This window comes from Micromys minutus (assembly GCF_963924665.1).
Source record: "Micromys minutus genome assembly, chromosome: 16".
In the NCBI taxonomy this organism is placed as follows: Eukaryota; Metazoa; Chordata; class Mammalia; order Rodentia; family Muridae; genus Micromys; species Micromys minutus.
Window position 1 is genome coordinate 48,601,678 of NC_137985.1, and position 23,339 is coordinate 48,625,016.

Sequence of the window (23,339 nt, forward strand, 5' to 3'; positions counted from 1 at the left end):
GGGCCTTCCTAATTATATCCCCCTCAGCGCACATGGAAATGAGTTTGGATTTTCTGAGCATACACCAGCTGGCTGGGGGGAGGCAGCCCAGAAGGCTGCTGGCTGGGGAAGGGAGGAGAAAGGAGAGGGAGAGGAGGGAGCCAGGCCAAGACGAAAAATTCCCAGTGTTCTCTCAGGCAGAGCAATAGTGGGGCGTTGTGGGCACCCCACACATCCTAGACCTTCCCTCTCCTCCATAGAGGAAAGCATCTTGCTCCAGCTGATAAGGATCGGTCCCGCTCCGGCAAGCCCATTCCCTGAGAATGGTTCTCTGACTACAAACCACTTAGCTGGCAGCAAGGGGCTTGTCCGGTGTTGGACTCATCCATGCACTGAGAGATCCTTACAGATTTCCTAGGCCTTTCTTTCCACTGGGGCGAGGGAAGTGGAACTGAAGCCCAGAGCAGGGATGGGATCTGCCCCTCATGACAGATCACAAGTCAGTCTTCTTTGCAGCTGGGTTCTCCCGGTGGAGTTGCCTGCGTGCGGGTAGCGAAGGTTCTCCAGGCAGCGGTCACCACACAAGCTAGGGGGCCACCGGCAAAGCTAGAAAAGGCTGCGAGGGGCGGGGGGAGGGGCGGGGTGGGGTCAGGCGCTTGACTCCGCCTCCTGGCGCTAGGTTCTGCCTGCGGCCGGGCGCTGGCTCAGTCTCGGCTGCTTGCCGCTGTCGCTCCGGGGCTGCGGGATGACGCCTCCTCCTCCCGGACGTGCCGCCCCCAGCGCACCGCGCGCCCGCGTCCTCAGCCTGCCGGCTCGGTTAGGGCTCCCGCTGCGGCTGCGGCTGCTGCTAGTGTTCTGGGTGGCCGCCGCCTCCGCCCAAGGCCACTCGAGGAGCGGACCCCGCATCTCCGCCGTCTGGAAAGGTAGGCGGCGCCGCGCGGCCGGCGGGGCGCGGGATCGGACGCTGTGCGGGGCGGGTGCAGAGTGTGCGGCACCCGGAGAGAGTGCGTGTGCGCAGCTCTGCGGGTCTCAGGCTGGCCCCGAAGGGAGCGTGTGGGTCCGGGTGAGTGTATGTCGCGTACTGTCACGCCGGAGCGGGCTGGAGCGCTGCAGCGTGCGAGCGAGTGACTGGGGCCCGGGCCCAGCTAAGTGGCGCTCCAAGTCCAACGGCAGCTATGAGCTCGAGCCGCAGCGCCCGAGCGCGGGGGAGAGGCTGCGGGCCCCTGCCTCGCAGAGGCTCTTTGGCTCTCCGCCACGGGGTCTACTATACAGGACCCTTCTTTCCCCTGGCCAGCTTCCTCACCCCGATCTTCTCCTTGCGAGCTGCGGGCTCTGCTGGCACGCGGGGCTCAGGCTTGGCTGCTGAAGGGGGCGCGGACCCATTGCCGCCGCCGCGGCGCTCGGGCTGCGGGAACAAAGACCCCGCCGCCTGCCCCTGCCCCCGCCCCGGCCCGGAGCGTGGGCCAGGCAAGGGGTGGGCACCCTGCGGCGATCCGGGACAAGGTGCAGTGCAGGGGCTCGGAGCACCTGGGCGCTGTCTCCGTAATGCTGAGACCAGCCGCTCCCCCCTTGCCCGCACGTGGCAGTTGTTACCAGAAATTGGCACTAGCACGGGGAGGGGGGACAGTGCCCATTGGGTGGGGCGAGGCCTTTGGGACCCCCAAGCGGCGTATTTGGGGAGGAGTGTGCAGCCTTAGGACTGTAGTGAATACGAGCACCTGAGGGACTGGAGTCTTTCCCTCGGGCATCTCAGTTTAGACCCACTGACGGACGGTGGGACAGAAAGCTGGCTAGGTTGGGGTTGGAGGTTTTCTGCCGCTAGGGACTGAACTCCCCTCCCTGCATTGCACACAAATGCCTCCCCGCCCCCAGGCAAACTCAGCTCTGTACCCAAATTTGGCATCTCTGCAGCCCCTCCCCTAGTGGTGATGGGGGACTCACACGGGGGCTGGGGGTACTGGTCCTGTCTGTCCCTACTGTCCCTTTGACGCCTTGGCAGTTCCTAGGGATTGCGGAAGTCTGAGCATTATCTGGGGCAGGTATTCTTAGCAGAGGGGGAGAAACCCACATAAAATGAGTGGCCCGAACTGCCGCAGCAACTGAGAGAATGTGACTTGCCCAAGGTCACTGGGCAGTGTGGGCACTCAGTGTGCAGGAGGGGGCTCTGATCTGACCCTGGATCTGTCCTGGGCCAGGGTTAGGGAGAGGAGAAGGATTTAGATGGTTCTCCAAGCATAAACGAGGTACTCTGGTCTCCAACTCTGAGGTGTACCCGGTGAAAGAGGAGCATCTTATCTGGACCTCTGAACCTCCCATTCATGATGGACACCTGCACACTCCAAAGTCGCACCCACTTCAGCCTGTCCTCCTCTGTCCCTGCCAGCATTTTAACTTACCTCTGTCCCCTTGTGTCTTGGACGGCACAGCACATGAGTACACCAGAGGAGACAGATGGTTATGTCTGAGTGTTCTGGAATCCCCTCTGCATCACACTCCTTTCATTTGATTATGCTTGTTCCCCAAATCCTTCCTTGACCTCCCGCCACATACTTAATGCACACCCACTTGTTCACACTTAATGCATGCTTTTCCATCCCTGGCACGTAGTCCTTCCTTACCCTGAGACTATTTAAAGCTGCTTTCAGCCCTCTTACCCACTTCTCAGGCTCCAAGCCCATCCCTGCGTGCGGCTTCCCTTGCCTGCACTTCTCTGTGTGACCACACTGGTAATGCACTATTGACCCCCTCTGGCTGGGATCCACCAGACACTCACCAATCTTGTCCAAGGACAGTCTGCAGTCTCCTTCACAAGTGCCAGGTGCCCCACTGGCCAGACAGGCCCTGCCATTCACCTGCCCCCAAGCCCCCAGGGCCACCAGCTGGTGATGGTGTGCCCGGCTGACAGCTGCCTCCTGTCTCCTATGGGGTAACACATGGCAGTCGGATAGTAGGAAGTTTGGATAGGGCCAACCCAGGCGCAGAGAGAGAGAGAGAGAGAGAGAGAGAGAGAGAGAGAGAGAGAGAGAGAGAGACCCTCCCAAGCTTAAGCCTAGGGTCCTGTCTACCAGTGGATGGGACATAGCAACCTTCAGGTATGACTAGACTACAAATGATTGTAACTCCACATACATTTCTCTACAAGACATGAGTTAGAGTTTAGTTTTGAGTCATGACAGAATAGGGACTGGGGCAGGTATAAAAATCTCTTTATTTTCTTTGCTTGGTTTCCATCTTCACTCCAAGCCTTAGGGAAAGATTTAAGGAGAGGCTCTGAGAGGGTCCCAGACTACAGTTGCTACCTTTGCAACCAGGTGAAAGCCTGGGGCAGAACAGCTTGGAGCAGAGAGAAGAGTCCATCACTGGCTATCCTGAGTTCTGCATCACACTCCTTTCATTTGATTATGCTTGTCCCCCCAAACCCTTCGTTGGCTCCCAGAGGTTGCCAGAGCAGGAAGAACTTTGGAGGTAGTCTCCACCGGGCATCACTAACTTGTGAGTCAGTCAGCAAATGTAAACGTGTGACTCTGATCTTCCTTCAAGCAGGGGTGGGAGAAGGTGTGGGCATGGTGTGGTAAGACGTTGGTATACTTGTTATGCCGAGTACTTTTCCCCAGGAGTTGAAGAAGAAGCCGGTGGAGGTCCTGACCCCCAAGTCAGAGTAATCCAAGCTGTCCACAGAAGGGAAACAGACCAGTCTCCAGTCTCTCACTGCCCATCTGCTTCTTCCCCCTCTGGCCCAATTAAACAACAGGATGTTATTGTTGACTTGGGAGCTTCTGGGTAGCCATTAAGGTGCCACTCCCAAGGGTAGGGGGGTTGTTGTCACCTCCTCCAGGGGATGAGGTCACAGCTGGGACTCCCTGAGCATCAGCATTTCCAGTGGAAATCCCTGCCCCCTTGGGGGACTTAGATGAATTCATCACCTTCAAGGTGAACCCCCTGCAGAACTGAGGGGGGCAATCCCCAAGAGGAAAGGGGGTTTCCTAAGCTGCAAGAGATGCTTAATGAGGTCCCCAGAAGCTCTCTGCCAAGTTCTGTGATGGCTCTGTGCTGAACACTGAAGGTTCTGAGAGTGGGTACTAGGGATAGAGTTGCAGATCTAAGTCAGCCCAGATCCTAGTTGACTCTGGCACCTTAGGAAGAAATGGGTGGGAAGTCAGTCCGGAGCCTGGTTCTGGCCTACTTGTTCTGGCTTCATTTATTCTGTGACTCTAGGTGAGTCTGCTTTCTTTGAAGCCTCAGTTTCCTCAGCTCAGGTGTGTGTGTGTGTGTGTGTGTGTGTTTGTGTGTTTATGTGTGTGTGTGTGTGAGAGAGAGAGAGAGAGAGAGAGAGAGAGAGAGAGAGAGAGAGAATGTCATTCAGGGCTGGGCCACAGCCTCCAGATTCCTTTTTCCTTAGGATGAGGAGGGCAAAGCAGAGGCCTCAATGGCCAGTGTAGATCTTGGTGTTAAGTGACTGAAACCCGGGAAGTCAGGGGAAATCCTAGAGTCTTGTTTCCTTCTTCTCTTTTCTATCATAGACTGAAAGTCAAGAACTGGTTGCGGGGAATGGCCTGTTGGCGTAAGACCTCAAGGGTGGTGGACACACATTTCACAGGCGCTTTCTGAATTCAGCTTTGTGCTGGTTCTATACTGGACTCAGGGGTCCAGTGGAGAAATTAAATGAGTTAGTGTCCTTGTAGTTAGGAAGCCTGGGCGGATAAACCTGTACATACAATGGCGGGGCCTGCAGCAGAGAGCAGTCATGGGGCCGAGGAAGTCTGCCTGGCCAGCAGATGAGGTAGCAAAGCTGAGATGAGCAAGGGACAAGGGAAGCACCTGTGTGACAGAGTTGAGTCAGCTTTGGCCAGGGATCCAGCAAGCCCTCCCCCACACCCCCCACTGTGTAGCCCCAGCTGGTCTGGAACTTGCTATGTCGTCTAGTGTGGTCTTGAACTCACTACATTTATCTACCTGTCTCTGCCTCCCTAGTCCTGGGACTAAAGGTCTGTGTATCACCATACCTGGCTTCAGCAAGTTTCTTGGAGATGATCTCCCAGTGTCAAGAGATGATCCAAGAGTCGTTCTGGATCCCACAGGTCCCTGAGGGAAGTTGTGGTGGGATCCAGAACCACTAGGAACCCCCCCCCCCCATCAGTTCCTTACTAGGAGGAGGATTCTTCACACAGAAGCCCTTCACAATGCCCTTTCTCTGCATGTAAGGCAGAAGAAACCCCCTTGTATCTAATCCCTGTATTGTAGGCAGGGCAGGCACTATTCATCTGAATAACTTCCCCTTCCAGGAACCTTGGTTCCCTTTGAGAGTAGATAATTTTCTTGGTTGAATATGATGTTTTCTGCACTTGGGAGAAGTAAACTGTTCACTTGTCTTTGAGGCATAGTAGGCCTGGTGGTCTGTGAGGCTCAGCCTGGAGGTGGCAGTCATGAGAACCCTAGAGTTGCCTGCTAGAGTCCCAGCTGACAGCCTGGCCTCCACCATCTTCTATACCCCTCACTGGACCCCAGTTCAGGGTGGCTGTGTCTGAAGAGACTCACCACACTTCCCTGCCTCTTACTAGCAGCTCTGAACCGAGAGGCTTCTGCTTCTTGGGTTTCATTTTTGTCCACCCCAGAAGCCTTGCTCCTCTTCCGGTATAGGAGAGACAGGCACTTGGTCTGCCCTGGCCGTACAAGAAGGACTGGCTGCCCGTTATGTGAGCATCTGGCTGTCAGTGATTCAGGCGGACCAGAGAAAGAGTAAAGGACCACAGTCCTGGACCCATAGAGCCCGAGGCTTCTACCTTCCTTAGCCAGCCCAGGTCCCAAGTTGCTGCCCTACCACGGGACAAGGTTCTCCAAGCCTTCTCCTCCACCAGGCCTTCACCCTGGCCTCACTGTCCCATATGTAGATTGTACTCTGACCTCCTCAACATCCCTCCATCCCTCTGGGATACTCTATTGAGTATTCTACCCAGAACAGGCAGCCGCACAGAGCACTGCTTCCTCGGAGCTCGATGGTGGCCCTCTGGCCCTTCTCCACATCCTTCCCAGCTCCTGCTCCTCAGGGCATCCTCCTTGTACCCTACCTACCTTCCTCCTCAGTCCCCTACCCCTGCCTTTCAATTCTTTTTCAGTTCCACTGAGGAACCTTCTGAGATAATCTCAGCTTACCCAGCCTAACGGCACAGAGCTCGTAGTGTGAGAAAAGAAAAGTCAGAGAGAAGCTGGGTCAACCACACTGGCCCCAGAAGGGGAAACTAAGGCCCAGAGATGGCAGACAGACTCAGGGTCACTGGCAAAATAGGCAAAACTAGTGTCAGGACTGTGTTTTTCTGCCCTGAGCTTACTGGTGGCCCAGCTCTCGACTCCTTCCCAGTGTCACGCTTTTCTGGGTCTAGGGCTTCTAAAGTCTGTTACCTCCTTTGTCTGTTTAACTGAGCCCAGAGACTTTCTAACCACACCCACCAAGACCCTCAGATGTGGACCTGATCCGATCTGTATAACTCATGTCTGGCCTTTGCTGAGCAGAGCTTGGGTCTCAGGGGGAAGGCAGGTTGCTCTATGTCATGGCTCAGGCTAATCTGGGTTTAACCACAACAGCAGCCCGGGGATTAGGCTGATCCTTGGGGCCTCCTGTAACCCTGCTTCTAATCAAGCTCCAGGCTCTGGGCCAGCGTCCTGGGGACCCTCATGGTAGAGGGCAGCCAGCCCTTGACCCCTGCCTGCACCTTCATTCAGCTCCTGGGAGAGGGAAATCGGGAGAAGTCCTGTGCTTGCCCCAAGGGAGCTGTTAGTGATGGAAGAGGGTCCCCTGGGGAGTCAGGAGTGCCAAGACTATGACAGAAGGTTGGTGTGGATGATGCAGTCGGGGGAGGAGAAGGAAAGAGCAAGGGATGGGGACACCAGGTACAGCTGTTGCTGTGCCTCAGCATACCAAGTAAAGTCACCATGATAAAAGCACAGTGCCCCATAGGTGGCCCAGGAACCTCTTCTAAAATGTCTGCTCTTCTGAAGAGTGGTAGGAGGGTAACACCCCCCCCCCCCATTGCTGGACCTTTCTATCTTGTCCAGCCCCAGCAATGGACGATGGGCCCTCCTTCACAGCACCTCACATATCTGGTGAAATCCCACCAGACCCAGTGTGATCTGAGAGAAGAGAGCGTGTCGGATAGTGGATGGAACTCAACCGGAGAGTGCAGGACAGAGGACCGAGGGCTAGAGCAGTCTGGAACACTTCCTGGAGCCAGGGGATTTGGGCTAGATGTTCAAGGACAAGTGAGATCCACATGTGGCAGAGGAAGGACCCGGCAGTGAATGCTGGCTGTGTGCACATGGGAATTAGGCATGGTGGGGATGCAAAGACTGCCTTGCTTTGGGGACAGGTTCCTGCTGGGATGGACTGCCTGGGAGCTGTGGTGGGGTCCTGAGCTTAGAGCCAGGGCAGAGATGAATGGCACAGTAAATGCTGACTGGCTGGGAGCCTGGGTGGGTATATAATAGAAAAAGGGTGGTGTGCATACCCAGCCCAATAGCTTCCTAGTAATAACAGAGATCCCAGATTTATCTTCCCAGTAGCTATACTGGCTAGCATTTAGGGTGAAGGGGACATACTACACCCCAGATTCCTGCCCCACCTGCAGGCATACTCATGCTCACTCAGAAACGCTTGTCAAGGTGTTACAGACAGAGGTCAGGCATTTGATGGCAAGTAGCCTTTGCTGAGTACAGTAGGATCCCTTCAGGTTCCAGACTTAGTGGGCGTCAGGCTCTGCCCATACCCAGCTGTGTGATGCTGGATACGTTGCTTAGCTTCTCTGCGCCGCACACTCCTTATCTGTGAAGCAGAGCTAAAAGAGACCAGGCATTATATGGGCTTAGCGATTTGCTGAGTTAATAGTTAAAAACCACTTGGGACAGCACCTGGCAGATCCTGGAGAGGGCTAGCCTCATCATTGCCAGCCTCTTCTCTCCCTCCCCTTCCCTCCCTCCATCCCCACTCCTCCTCCTGCAGCATCTCTAGTTTCTCATGGAATGCATTTCTGCAGTTCTGGCACCTGAGACCCTGCCTTAACGGGCTATGCTGGCTGCCTGCCCTCACACCGTGTCCCCTGCTGGTCCGGGCCAAAGCTGGGGCTGGGAACCTTCTGCTTCACCAGTCTTCCACCTGTCTCCTTCCCTACTGGGCTGAGGTAGGCATCCTCAGCCTTCTTGCCACCCCTGCCCTGGCTCTGAGCCCAAGAGCAGACTGTACTTTTTGCCTTGTTACTGCTTTTGAAGTAGCCATTAGCTGACCTTTAGGGCTTTGGGAACCTGCTTAGCCAAGGAACAGCTAGAAGGTAGATAGGATGAGACACTGGCTCTGGGTGCCCTGCCTTTCCAGGGACTGAACTCAGAACCTCCTCCCCACTCCTACTGGGATCCATTTCCACCTGAATTCTTGAGTCCTGCTCCATTTAGCTCTCCCCAAAGGTACTTCTCATCAGAACTTCGTCCCAGCTTCTTTATCTAGCAGCCCAAACCCCTCTCATCATAGTGATGTATGCAAGTGGTCCCAGCTCTTGGGGGTTCTGAAAGGGCCTTAGTTTTCCACTCCATAAAATGGGGGTGCAGACATTTGTCTTGCCTTCTTTGCAGGGTGGTGTGGATTTGTTGGGCTAGCCAGTGGAGGCAGATGAGAATGTTGTTTTTATAGTCCCTCTCTGCTTTCAGAAAGCTGTCGCTAATGTCTCCAGCATGCACTCATGTGTTCCCCAAACTACCCATGAACTTAAACCTTAACTGCTCTGTGTTTGTTTCCGGAATCATGATAGGTCATAAAACCCAGGCCATAAGAAACCAGTAACCAGCATCTCCACCAGCCTCAGAAGGGGGAACTGAACTCAGGAAGGCCACACGTTCCTGCTCGCAAACAACAACCAGGTGTCTGGATGCCAAACACAGTGGGTGGTTACCTAGAGCCAGGGCTGAACCAGCACCTGAGATATCTTCTCCTCCCACCCATGGCTGGCCTTGGCAGTGAGTGTAGGCTTGCTGATAATGAGGATAGATGTCTCCTTACTCCATGACGGTTACTACCCCATTAGGGCCTTGCCACCCATGTTGGCACGGCACTTGTCTGGCAGCTGTTAGAACCCTGCCCTGCACAGGTGTTACCAGTACACTGCTGATAGGAGCTGTAATCTACTCTTAGCACTAGGTCATTGCCATCTGGAAATGACCACATCAGAGGCAGAACCAAAGAAACATCTGTCCCTGTGTGTCTGCCACCACTGGGAGGGGTTCTCCTCAGCACCCTGCTTCCCATTAACCATGCCTTTGGGCTACTAAAGGCCCTTGGGAGATCAGATCCCTACCTGGGAGGCAGGTGGGTGATTCCCTTTCTTTATCTTGTTAGTGACTCTGTGCCTAGTGAATGAGGGTGGTGGGTTAAGGAGAGGGTAATTCAAAGAAATGGGAATTTTATCGGCTTTCTCACAACAGTCCCTCAAAGACCCTGAGTGTGTGTGGCTTTAGAGGGATGCAGTGGCAAGACAGCTGAAGTCTGTGAGCCTCCCTTGGGTGTTTGCCTTTGGGCCAATGCCACAGCCTCGATGGCTCCCAGCTTGGTGGCTGTTTGGATACCTTGATGTGTATTATGTGAGATTCCAAAGGGTGGAGAGACTGCAGGTTAGCTCCCAAGCACCACTCAGATCTTCTTTCTTTTCTCTGAGGGTGAGGGTGTGAGGCGTCTGGAAATGCAAAATGGGACACAAGTGTGAGAGGAGGTCCCTGCCAGATATGGCTGGGTCCCCAGACCCTTGCTCATTGGTGACTTAACTCAGGCATTTCCTCCTGGGGTGTCCACATTCTTGCCATTCTCTGCCCACTTTCCAAGGGCTTTTGGAGGTTAGCATTCAAAGCTGATGGGTTCAGTGGGTCAAGGACCAGCCCTTGTTGTTCCTTTTGTAGGCGGTAACCCTCTCTCTACCCTTCCCAGCCCGTCCTCCTCTTTCACAAGCATCCAGGCTACAGGGAATGACAGGAGCAGATGGCGCCGCATCCAGAGTGAATGAGAGGACAGATCCTTCATTAGGCAGGCCTGCTTTGAGAAAACCCAAAGAGAAAACATCCCTACTTCCCACAGCCTATCCACTGTTAGGACGGTGATGGGAGAATGGCTCCCAAAAAGAACCAAGCCTGCTTTTTCTTTTTCCTTTTGCAATAGAATCAAGACCTTGTGGGCACCCTGTCTGGAGTGCTGTGTCTGCATGGGGACACTTCCCAATACTTACATCTGATTAGAACTGGGTCTGGGCCTTGTGAACCGTATACTGTGAGGAGGTGGGGACTCAGGGACCATGGACCAGCTAGCTATGGGACCGCCTGGCCCGGGGAATCTTCTCAGGAGAGCTTTGATTGGCTCTGAATCACATGGGGTGGGGGTTGGCCATTCTTGTTCCGTAGCCTGCCTTGAGGCCATGTCCTCTCTGTGTGCCCCTAGCCCCCTCCCCTGCCTGAACCCCCGGTTATTCTCGGAGCTTTTAGCTACCACTTAGTCAGCCACTAATGCGTCAGGCCAGGGAGCGAGGGGGGGAGACACTGTGCCAGACGGTGCTCCTTTTAGACACAGGATGGAAAGGAAGCAGGGGGAGCCGGGAGGTGAGGGACTGCCAGAGCTTGGGAGACATTCCCTCTCCTGGCCCTGCTCCTTGATAGCAGGCAGTGGGAGAGACTGATGGTCAATATGTCCTTGGGCTATCTGTGCCTTCCGTGCCCCACCACTAAGGCCTAACTTTCTGGATTCTTCTCTCATTAGTTCTCTGACGGGTAGAAGTCCTCAGCTACCAGACACTCAGCTATGTTCATGCTGTTTCCTCGTCTTGCACGCTGCTGGCCAGTCTAGCTTTTATCTACTTTCTTATCTCTTTGGATTCACAAGACAGAAAAAAAAAAAAAAAGGTGGTCAGGGGAATAAATACTTAGGCTAGACCTTTTAAAGATAGACTCCGGTTTGCTAGGCCGCTGTCTAGGCAGTGCCTTGAATCCATCCCTTCCTTTGGCCTAACTTTCTCCTTGGTGATCCTGGCCAAAAGGGCCTGCTGCTGCCTTCACTTCCAGGCAGCCCTCCTGCCCAGAACCCCCAGTGCCTCCCCGCCCCACTCCTGCTGACCTGAACAAAGCTTTCTTTCATGTATTCATGGAGCGGCTGCTCTGACACTTCCTGGGCACAATCAGGCCCTTTGAGGGCCTCGGGCAGTGCCGGGAGCCTCACTCTGGGCCCCAGGGTGGAGAACGGGCCAAGGTCTTGTCCTGGGGCTGAGCTGGTGCCATCTCCTTCCTCCCCCTAGTTCATAACACATCACCAGGCACAGATCTGGGAGGGGCAGAAACCTGAGGGTCATGGAGGGTTGGTCCTAAGCTTCTGTCTGTTCTGCAAAATGGGACCAGCAGTCCATGCCTACCCTCGCTCAGACCTTGCCTAGGCTTGAGGGGAACAGGCCTCCAGGTCAACAGAGTTCTGCCCTGGCTGTATCTATTACCCTTACGCAGCTGCCAGTACCCTTCCCTACCATTCTAAGCTTCTAAGGGTCTTCTGGGAGCAGCCAGGGCTCCCTCCTCGGACTATCTGCTTAGTGAACTTCCTGTGGTGTGGGTGTCTCTTATCTACACTTCTGAGGAGAGCCAAGTATTCTCCTCAGGCTAAGTCCTTGATTCTTCCACACTCAGGCTTCACTCCTTCAGGACTGCTCTCTGACAGCCCTGCTGCCTCCAGACAAAGCCTCCCTCCATCGTCCCCTCTGGTGCCATTTTCCCCTTGAGTTAACTCATACATTAGCTTTGCCTGTCCCTTCTTGTGTGTCTCGTCCCCATTCCTGGCTGATCTAGCTTTTATCTGCCTCCCCATCTCTGAATCTACAAGACAACAAAAAGAAAGTGTTTTTAGGAAGCAAACTCTTCTAGACCTTTTAAATGTAAGCTCCAGTTTGCCCAGTCCCTGTTTAGGCAGGGCCTTGAATGCATCCTTCAAAAAGCAGTGGGAATGGGGAACAGGAATAGGGAAGGGATGAGCATTCTTTGGGGTCCTGGGTGTTGACCTTGACAGGAAGTGGCCAGCACATCCTGTGAGTGCTTCTTTTTCTTGATTTTGTGGCTATAGATCTCCGTAGCCCAGCATCCCCAGGCGCAGATATGGACCATTCCTCCTGTCTCCCAGGCTAGATGTTACAGAAGTGTGAGGGAAGCTGTGCTGCCCGGGACCTGGGCTACAGGATGCTCATGTTTCTGCTTAGGCTATGGGTGAAAAGAAACTGAGAGTCGGGAAGACCAAGAGTCCTGTGCCTGCTGAGCCCAGCTTTACAGCTTTATCCTGGCTGGAAGAGAGCTAGAGGACCATAACCGTGTTCTGCCACCACTGAGCACCTCTATCCAGAAAGTGGCTCTCAGCCCCTGACCTAATCTAACGAGAGGCAGCTTTGGGGTCTAGGGTGTGAGAGGTGGGGTTTGTGGCATGCCCCAGGAGAGCCAGGTCTGTCAGACGGCAGCGGACTCAGCACTTCAGTCTGTCCCCAGCTAGGCTGGCATCTCCAAGAATGTTCTTGAGAACTGATACTGTCCGGATGAAACATTCTGCCCTTCTTGCTGATGTGACCTTGGGCCAGGCTTGTCCCCCAGAGGGCCTCGGGTTTCCTCCTCTACACAGTGAGCCAGGCCACAGCAGAGATGCAGAATCTGAATTATTCCCACTGTCTGGGATCACTTGGCTGTGGAGAAGTGTGTGTTCCTGCCATTCCTTGCCTCTGATGGATACAAGATCATCAGGAATAGCTAAAGTGGCAGCAAGGAGGATTTAGGGCAGCCCTTGAGGAACTGGCAGGTTTGTTTTTGCCTGGACTGGGTCGTGTCCTGCTTGGGTGTTCAAAGTTTACTGCAGCTAAAAAAAGAAAAAACCAGCGGTCAGACCAGGTTCCTGGGTGAGGCCCAGGCTAATCAGAGGTGAGGGGCAGTGGCTATGGTTGATTGCTGAGGGCATAGCCAAAGCCACCCCATCCTGTAATTTAGTCCTGCAACCAAGACTACCACAACAATGTCACTAGAGATGAGACAGCTTCTCCCTGGAGGCATTGGCTGCAGATAGTTTCTTTTTTGGGCAAAACTGCCCTGGTCAGTCCTTCTGCTAAAAGCCATAGGCTGTACTTTTTGAAGGTCCCCTGTCCCAGAGTTGTTGGGACAGAGAGCTGAGTCTCAAAAGGAGCTGACATCTAGGCAGATGAAATCAGGCTAGAGATTAGCTTTGAAGTCAGAAGCAGGGGTACTGATTTAGGGCCTGCTCTCCACCTGCTTCCCAGTGCTTGAGGGGTGTCTGTTCCTTGACCTGTTTTCCAAGCTGTATAGTGGAAAGGAATAGATGCTGAGATTTGTTCCTGTCCTGAAACGGTACCTATTAAGGGCTGGGGTAAGCCAGCATTGGAGACAACTTCTCAGTTGTGAATAAAATGGCAGCCCAGGGATCCGAACCCTAACTGGGGAGCTTTGAAGCCTGGCTGTTAGCTTCTGGCAGGACTGAGATGGAGGGAAAGAGATTCCCTCCCAGTACAGAGCTGATGGTCTTCCCATACCTGCACAGCCCCTCAGGAGAATGTGTATGTTTGAGAAAGGGGGCTGTTTGCCCTAAAATCCCTAAAGTGTCCCTCTCTTTGAGACAGGACACACTGTGGGGAAGGGACTGTGGCTTTGGGCGAGGACGGGTGATTGTGGGAGCCCACCAGGGTATTCTTGACTTCTCAGCTCTGCCTAAACCAGACCCGGTCTCTGAACCCTCAGTGCCCTGAGCTTGGAGAAGTAATTAGCCAGCAGGGTCTAGTATGCCTGTGGGAACGCCAGGGTCCTTTTGCTCAGAGTGTCTTTCTCCTTCATGCTGCACAGGGCAGGACCATGTGGACTTTGGCCAGCCGGAGCCACACACCGTGCTTTTCCATGAGCCAGGCAGCTTCTCTGTCTGGGTGGGTGGACGTGGAAAGGTCTACCTCTTCAACTTTCCTGAGGGCAAGAATGCCTCCGTGCGCACGGTGAGCTTGGGCCTCTGCCCCCCCCCTCCTTCCTCTTCCTCGTCCTCTGGTTCTAGGGACGGTCCTTATGGAGAATGATAGAGCTGGCACATCTTCCTACACATATCCTTCTACCTCCATAACCTCACACACAGGTCCTGGGGGAGGCTTCCACGGGTAGTCTGCCTTGGAGTAGGAGTTGGCTATGAGGAGAAAAACCGGATGTTAACACACGTGGCCAGGCAGTGTAGACGGGGGGACGCTGGGTTAGGAAGCTGGGTCCCAGAACCCACATAACCTGCCTTTTGCGATGGCTAGGCTCTGTTCCCGGTGTCAGAGAAAGAGCTTATGTGACCTTGGGAAATGTGCTTACCCTCTCCAAGTCTCAATTACATCTATGGAAGATGTAAAAGATAATAGTCTCATCCAGAGCTTGCCCTGAGGCTGCGTGGCCAGCGCTTCAGGGATATCTCATTTCTGGAAGGGGGATTAATGCTTCTCTCCCTCTTCTAGGTGAACATTGGCTCCACCAAGGGGTCCTGTCAGGACAAACAGGTGAGTTGGGGGAGGGACCGTGGAGAAGAATGGGCCCCTTGGGGAAGAGGGAAATGACTCTGAGAGTCAAGGAAGTGGGAAGCATGGCTTTGCCCCATGGTCTCTAGACTTCTGGCCAGTCTTAGGACCCCCAGACAGAAGGGGAGACATAGGCTCCTGACATAGGCTGTGTTCACTGGGGGATAGAGTCAGCTGTCCTGGGTGGCTGCTATCTATGCTCAGCCCTTTTGAATGGGACTCCCACCCACCTAATTCTGTCCTTCCCCACACAGGACTGTGAGAATTACATCACTCTTCTAGAGAGGCGGGGTAATGGGCTGCTGGTCTGTGGTACCAATGCCCGGAAGCCCAGCTGCTGGAACTTGGTGAGAACCCTTCCCATGTGTCTGAGCAGTCCCCATTTCCTGGGTGGGCGTCAGCCCCTCATGGCCAGACAGAGGCAAGAGATTCTGAAACTGGCATTACCCTGAACAGACTCTCTGGGAGAATAGGCTCCTGGCTGGGAAACTGACCCTCATAAGGTGCAGTGGCCGGTGGTCATGTGGCCATCTGCACCTCTGATCTCCTCCAGGTGAATGACAGTGTGGTGGTGTCACTTGGTGAGATGAAAGGCTATGCCCCCTTCAGCCCGGATGAGAACTCCCTGGTTCTGTTTGAAGGTAGAACAGCATTGGGCAGGGGCCCCGGGAGGGTGCTGTTGCACCAGGCTCGGGGTAGGAGGGTCAGCCCCTTGTTCAGGGGCCTGCGCCTGAGGGAAGGACTTATAGAAGATGTTGCTCTTACCCACATGTCCTCCTACCGTCCCAGGGGATGAAGTATACTCTACAATCCGGAAGCAGGAATACAACGGGAAGATCCCTCGGTTTCGACGAATTCGGGGCGAGAGTGAACTGTACACGAGTGATACTGTCATGCAGAGTGAGTCAGATCCTGATTGGGTGAGGGTGGACCAAGGGCTGTGAATGCCCAGGGCGGCAGATGGTCTCCTGATGTGTCCCAGGAGAACTTCCTAAGAGGCACAAATCTGAACAATCAGCACTGAGGAGTCTGAGTTGTGAGAGAGGAAGAGTCATGGATAGAAGGGTGTGGAGGCCAGATGGGTCTGAATAACTCTGGGAGCAAACACAGAAGAAGCTGAGACCCAGAGAGCCAAAGTTCATCTTTCTCATGAACCCATGTGGGGGAATGGTCCCATCTTCCTCATTAAGGCTCTGTTGATTAGGCAGATGTGACACAGGCACACCAGGGACTTTTCTACAATCCCCAGGCATGAAGTCATTGCTCCTGGGCCCATGACATCTTTATAGAAGAGGACATAACAAGTATGGGGTATTGCTTTAGAGTCGAGGGCCCCATGGGACCCTAAGTGCTGTTCTGAGTTCATGCTCATATGTATTTGGGAAAGACTTACGAGGTGGAGTGGCTACCACACAGGTTTCTAGCCTCATACCTTATTATCCATGTCCCGAGCAGACCCACAGTTCATCAAGGCCACCATTGTGCACCAAGACCAAGCCTATGACGATAAGATCTACTACTTCTTCCGAGAAGACAACCCCGACAAGAATCCCGAGGCTCCTCTCAATGTGTCCCGAGTGGCCCAGTTGTGCAGGGTGAGTCAGCCCTGTGAGGGGTGGCTGGGTGAGAGTGTGTCTGTATATATACAATAGTTGTGTGTATGTGCGCGCATAGGCTATCATGTGCCTGTGAGTAAATGTGGTTTAGCTTTGTATGCATATTGGATGAACAAACATGGGAGTATAAAAGTTCACGTGTGTTTACCTGTGTTGTGTTTGTGAGAGTTTGCTGTATTGTATGTTTGTGTACAAGTGTGCATAGGTGGAAGTAGGAGGTGTGTGTCTGATCCTATCTGCTATGGTGGACCCAGAATGTTCATCTGCAGGGTCCCAATGTGGATGCTGGGCATACCAAGCTGGAACCCACCTGAAAGCTTGCCTAGGTCTCCACCTGCCCTGCTCTGGGTTCTCTGGGTGCTGGCATGCCCAGCAGCAGGTGCCTCCGGTGTGCCAAGCAGATGCTGAGGGGATTCTTCTGCCTTCTTGTCCTTGCAGGGGGACCAGGGTGGTGAGAGTTCACTGTCTGTCTCCAAGTGGAACACCTTCCTGAAAGCCATGCTGGTTTGCAGCGACGCAGCCACCAACAGGAACTTCAATCGGCTGCAAGATGTCTTCCTGCTCCCTGACCCCAGTGGCCAGTGGAGAGATACCAGGGTCTATGGTGTTTTCTCCAACCCCTGGTGAGGAGTAGTTAATGGCATTTGCAGCCAGGTGCAAGGCTTGAGTTGTTACTGGTGTGTGTGTGTGTGTGTGTGTGTGTGTGTGTGTGTGGTGGCTGGCAGTGTGATGTGTACAGTTGTCATTTTGCCTCTGTACACACGGTATGTGACCATGGGTCACATGCACGTTCCTGCCTCTGTGCACTGTGTGCTCTGCCATATGTGTTCCCAAAGCTGATACTAGGCCTGGGAAAGACTGGGGTGCTGGGTGTGATCACAGCTGCTCAAACACTGCCTAATAATTCACACCTTTTAATCATTTTTCATTGATTGAAAACAAAGCAGACAAGTGTTGGGGTGGGGAAGGACCCTGCTGTGGCTCTTCTGTGCATGGAGCCACAGATTGGGCAGGAGCTGAAGGTCTGGGCTCCCGAGGCTTTAGCACCCTACATCCTGTGACTGGAGGGGTCAGGGAATGACTCAGGCTGTGAAGAAGTTCCTTTTTCTTTCAGTAGGGCAGAACAGGTGGCCTGTGAACTCAGTGATGCTGTAACAGAACCCAAGATTGTGGTTTTAGATTGCAGTGGGGGGAACTTAGTAGCTGAACTTCCCTTCTTCCTTCCCTCTCTTTTTCTGTTCTTCCCCTGTTAAAACCTTGTTTGATATGCTAGGCACTGGCCTCTGCTCCAGTAATGGTCCTGGTTCGCAGAGGGCTGTGGTTGTGCCCTGTCTGGCATAGGGCTGGCCTGGGTAAGAGGAGGTGGATGCATACTGGGACCTTACTGGGGTGGTTTATATACCCCTGCAGGAACTACTCAGCTGTCTGCGTGTATTCACTTGGTGACATTGACAGAGTCTTCCGTACCTCCTCACTCAAAGGCTACCACATGGGCCTTCCCAACCCTCGACCTGGCATGGTGAGCCATTGGCCAAGCACAGCCCATACCTCAGTCCTTCCTGGTCTCACCTCTGAGTCGCCTGACCTGCTTCTATTCTCTTCCCCAGTGCCTCCCGAAAAAGCAGCCCATACCCACGGAAACCTTCCAGGTAGCTGATAGTCACCCGGAAGTAGCCCAGAGGGTGGAACCCATGGGACCACTGAAGACACCATTGTTCCACTCCAAATATCATTACCAGAAAGTGGTTGTCCACCGCATGCAAGCCAGCAATGGAGAGACCTTCCATGTGCTTTATCTGACCACAGGTGATTGATGGGCTATCCCAGACCCCCCCCCCATCCTGCCCTTTTATTTTATTTTGTAAAAACAGATTGGAACCAGGTGTGGTGGCACAAGCTTTAAATATCACTACTCAAGAGGCAGAGGCAGGTAGATCTCTGTTCAAGGTCAGCTTGGTCTACAGAGTGAGTTCTAGAACAACCACGGCTACGTGGTGAGGCAAAGCAAAACAAAAACCATGGAAGCGGCTCACATTTGCTTGGGCCATTAGGTGTAGATGGAGAGTTGAGGGGACAGAGCTGTCAGGGGTTAATGTATACAGCTGAGGACGCTCAGGAGAGGGGGGGGGCTTCCTAGAGGACATGAGGCAGAAGAGAGAAATCATCTTGAGCTGACAAGAGAGCATGCACTAGAACTTGAAGCAGAAAGGCTGCGGATGAGCAAAGCCAGGTGCCGCTTTGGTCCAGTTGTCTCACCCAGTGGAGAAGACATAGAAAAAAATATGGGTAGCTGAGGGGTGGGGGAGTGGGGGCTTGAGCACTGGGCCTTCTGGGAGCCTCTGTCATTTGGAATAAGAACCATGCGCCAGGTGAGAAGAATTTGAAAAGTTGGTAGGACACAAAGAAGTTGATATCATGTAGAGTTTCAGATGGCAACGCCTCACAGAGGCCTGAGATACCCTCTCCCCTCTCTTTCCTGGGGGGGATGCCCCTGGGGGAGGCTGAGTGAATGCCCTAGAGATGCTCTAGAAAGCCTTGGTACACCCTGAGCTTAGTTTGTGTCTACCTCCTCCTCTCCAGTCTCATTCAAAGTAGGGTGGTACCCTGCAAATCACTTGGGAGGCCATTGTGGGCCTGGCCACAGACCTTCCTGGAAACTAGACAGGACCCTATACCACTGGGACCATTCATCAGGGTCCAGGCTCCATCCCTCCATTGTTCAAACTCCCTCCAGTAGCTTCCTGTTGCTGCTCCATTTTGTGGCTTCCTTGGCCATGTTGGCCTGGTTTGAAGCTAGAGACCTGGGGTCATTGTTTGGATCCTGGAAATTTCAAAGAGAGGATTTTCCCACAGGACATTGGGGACAAGGGAAGGGAGGTCACAGTGCAGAACAGGGAAGGCTGGCCAAGAGCCCTGTTACTCCCTTCCTACACGTCTGAGCTACACACACACATGCAGAGATTATGGAGGGAGTCTCTTATCTTCCCTGTGGCCCATGGGAGAGACCAGTTTAGAGCCTGCAGCATTTAGAAGTAATGGGGCCAGATAAAAATAAAGAATTCTCTAGGTTCTCCACAGAGAATGGAGGCTTTTTCAATGGGGACTGAGGTCTGTTTGCCTGTTTGTATCCATGTCTGTGTCTGTCTTGGATAAGGTCAGAGGCCATGTTGGGGGTTTGTCAGGTCTGAGTAGTCTTTGGCCACATCTCAAAGCCTGTAGGTTTGAAATACTGAGCCTGGAGGAACAGTCTCAGGTAGGCATCATCTGACTGCTTTTTTTGGGGCAGATGATGCCCTGGGAAATGGGGGGTGGAAGGAGAGAAGGAAACGGCTATTCTAGAAACTGGGACAGCAGTTGAGGTGGGATTAGGAGGACCAGGGTCAGGATACCCATTAGTCCCCAACAGGTGCCAATGGAGAGGGAGCTGCTCTAGCAGACAGTCTAGTTGTGTGACCTTGGGAGCCCTTGTATGGAATCCAAGGTTCGTCTCAGATCTAAGATTTTACAGAAATTAAAATATCCCTTAAGAGTGCAATGTGGAATCCTGGATTGACTCCGGGAACAAAAGAAGGACTCAGTGGAAAAACCCAAGAAACCCAAATGAAGTCTGTAGCTGAGTGACTAGAAACACACTGGTGTCAAATGCTTAGTTGTGACGATTTACTCTGCTTATGTAAGATGTTCAGCTGGGGAAACTGGGAGAAGGCTAGACCCGAGACTCTTATGCATTATTGCTGCAACTTTTCTGAAAGCCCAAAATTACTCCTAAAATAAACAATTAAAGACAATCTATTCCCTAGGTACCTAGGGCACAGGCAACTTGTGAGAAAAGGCCAGAGGTAGGGTTCTGACCAGTCTGGGTTCCAATTTGTTCCCTGCTGTTCGCGACCTCTGTGACCTTGAGCAAATTGCACAGCTTTGCTATACCTCGCTTATCTGCAAAGTAAGGGAGACAACGCCTACCTCCAAGGGAGGAGGAGGGAAGGGGTAACCAAGGTCATTCGAGGCGTTGATCCTGGCTTGCTTTTTAAATTTTGCAGCCTCCAGTAAGTCTTTGGCATATTGGGGGCACTCACTGAGAGGATGGTTTGCAGGGATCAGCCTTGGAAACTTCCAGACTGCCTTTGTCTTCTGTCCTTTCTTGGTCAGCTGTCCTCAACCCATCCTACCCCAGTCCTGTGACACTCTCCTGAGCCATGACTCCTAACCCCTCCCCACTCAGTGTCTTTTCCCGGCAGCCCAGACTTGAAGAAGGCTGTTGACTGAGGTGGGCTGTCTGCTGACCCTCTCCTTTGCTCACTACCCACAGACAGGGGCACCATTCACAAGGTGGTGGAATCAGGGGACCAGGGACACAGCTTTGTCTTCAACATCATGGAGATCCAGCCTTTTCACCGTGCAGCCTCCATCCAGGCCTTATCACTGGATGCTGAGCGGGTGAGCTATCCCACCCTATTCTGTACCCCTGGGACAACCCAGACAGCTGACAGAGGAGAGGGCTACTTTGTTTGAAGTTTGCGTGCTCTTTCAAGAAGGGGAGCTGAGTCCCTTCTTCAAGGGTTGAGAACTTGGTGGAGGGCTCTGACCTGACCAAGTCTTGCTCTCTTTCCAGAGGAAGCTATATGTGACTTCCCAGTGGGAAGTGAGCCAGGTACCCCTGGACATGTGTGAGGTCTACAGTGGGGGCTGCCATGGCTGCCTCATGTCCCGAGACCCCTACTGTGGCTGGGACCAGGACCGCTGCGTGTCTATCTACAGCTCCCAACGGTACATTGGATAACTCCCTTTGCCCCGGGGGAAGGCAGACCTCAGAATGGGATGCATTGGAGATCTACAGGAGGATCCTTCTGGGGTCCTATGAGAGAGGTGGGGTGCTCCGTTACAGCCTCTCAGCTGCTGATGTCTGCTCCTCCTCATTCTAGGTCAGTGCTGCAGGCTATTAATCCAGCTGAGCCACACAAAGAGTGTCCCAACCCTAAACCAGGTATCTCATCTAGCCCTGCCCTTGGGTCCCAGGCTGATAAAGAAAGCACAGCCATGCCTCAGTTGCCTTGATCTGCAGAACACATACCTTGACCTGAGGCCCCTGGACCATATCCTGCTGAGGGAACTCCCATGGTGTAGGATGCTTATGAGAGGACTGGGGATGTGGGAGGATATGAGAAAAAAACAAAAGTCAGGATCCGCACCCCCGTGTCCACCATTTTCCTTTAGCCTTGCTCTAGAAGCCATGTATGCAGAGCTAGGAGGCTCCCGAGTGTCCTTGACCCCTCCTGATGCGTTTTTCCTCCTACTTTCTCAGATGAGGCTCCACTGCAGAAGGTTTCCCTGGCTCGGAACTCTCGATACTACCTGACCTGCCCTATGGAGTCCCGCCACGCCACCTACCTATGGCGCCATGAGGAGAATGTGGAACAGAGCTGTGAGCCAGGCCACCAAAGCCCTAGCTGCATCCTATTCATAGAGAACCTCACGGCCCGTCAGTACGGCCACTACCGCTGCGAGGCCCAAGAGGGTTCCTACCTCCGTGAGGCTCAGCACTGGGAGCTGCTGCCAGAGGACAGAGCACTGGCCGAACAGCTACTGGGCCATGCCCGGGCCCTGGCCGCCTCCTTCTGGCTAGGGGTCCTGCCCACGCTTGTACTTGGTCTGCTGGTTCACTAGGGTTTCTAGGAGCTGGGTGTACCCCAGGCTTCTGTAGCCCAGGAGAACTAGAAAAACGTCTCACTCAGCTGGCCGGCCGGCCCGGAAGCTCCCTGTCCACTGATTCTTCCAGGGATACTGAATAATCCAGTGGGGGACAAAGGGCCTGGAGATGTCCAGCCGCTGGCGGCTGCTGGGGCCCAGGTGGGGTAAGGACAGTGAGGGACTGGATAACGAAGGCACCGACTGTGAAGCTGGGCCATCAGCAACTCAAGACTTTATCTTCTCGAGAATATTTTTCGAAATCTCCTCACACTTGACTTCATGCAGTGATATCTGAGAGCCCATCGCCTGGCAGTGGGCTTTGGGAAAGGGAGCTGGGACCCCCATCTCTGGACCTTGGGGCCGAGTCCTTTGGGACCCGCTGTACCCAGATGCTTCCTTTCCTGCTCCACTGCTGGGTGGCCAGTGTCCCTGCAGGCCCAGGCTGTTCCTCCGTACCTCTCTCACAGCCTGGGTCCCACCGGACAGCGCCTTGCATGTTTATAGAAGGATGTTTGCTTTCCGGACGGAAGGGCGGGAAAAGCTCTATTTTTATGTTAGGCTTATTTCATGTATAGCTTCTGACTGCATCTGTATGAAAATACCAAAACTACATGCTGGGGGGGGGGGCGGGTAGAGGGAGGGTCTGGGAAGGGGGGTGGGGGCTGATCCCAGGCTGGGGCTCCCTGGGATAGGATCAGAGTCCAGGGACAGGCATGGGTTTGAAGAGAGTGGCATGAGCTGGCTCTGCCCTGGGAGCCCAGTCTGAGGGCATGAGCCTCCAGTGTGGGGTGGTTATGGGAGGGATGGGTGAGGGAGACAGGGGAAAGCGAAGAAGAAAACTGAGCCCCAGGTAGATTTGCCAGTGGTCATTTTGAAGGAGGAGCCGGGTCCACAGAGGGAGGTTCTAGGACTCTGCCCTTGGCATTGTGGGTTGGGGGGCAGGGGGAGTCTCCTCCCTTCCCCTCAGCCCCCTTCCCCACGGGCTGTGCTTCCATGCTCCTAACCTCCCACCTTCAGCTCAGGACATGTCCTAACTTAGGCTAAACTGTGAAAATTCCCGTGGAGATGGCCCAGGCCGAGCTTTCCAAGTGGGCCTCCCTGCCCCCAGTCCATAGATTTCAGCAGAGAGCTGACCCTTCTCCAGCTGTGTCTGGGGCAGGGCCTGGGGCCGGAGGCCTTCCAGCTTCTGTCCCTTATCTCTTCTCAATGCACTTTAATAATGTAACATATTACTAATAAACAAGCTATTTATTTACCCGTGTCTGTTCCCTGTCTTCCATGCCTCCTGCCCGTGAACATCACTGCCTCAGCTTTCCCTGACCATCCTGCTGGCAGTCAGGCTCAGAGGACCTGCAGCTAGAAAGGGGCAGGGGTGGGAAATGTGAACTCGAAACCACTTAAGCAAAACTTAAGCCTGCAGCCCCTCCCCTCCCATATCTCCAATCCCTTACCTTCCCTTGGGAGGCCTGGCTAGGATTTC

At 53.8% G+C, this 23,339-nt stretch overlaps 1 protein-coding gene across 1 annotated transcript; it reads left to right on the forward strand.

Annotated features, from left to right (window-relative positions):
- Positions 1 to 698: 698 nt before the first annotated feature.
- On the forward strand, positions 699 to 23,114 carry SEMA7A (semaphorin 7A (JohnMiltonHagen blood group)). The gene is made up of 14 exons (XM_080930347.1): positions 699 to 902; positions 13,861 to 14,003; positions 14,496 to 14,537; positions 14,810 to 14,902; positions 15,109 to 15,196; positions 15,345 to 15,455; positions 16,011 to 16,150; positions 16,610 to 16,794; positions 17,582 to 17,690; positions 17,779 to 17,977; positions 20,481 to 20,608; positions 20,784 to 20,938; positions 21,094 to 21,155; positions 21,474 to 23,114. The coding sequence occupies exons 1-14, from the start codon at positions 725 to 727 to the stop codon at positions 21,833 to 21,835; spliced, it is 1,995 nt and encodes a 664-aa protein (XP_080786473.1). The 5' UTR covers positions 699 to 724; the 3' UTR covers positions 21,836 to 23,114.
- Positions 23,115 to 23,339: the final 225 nt, after the last annotated feature.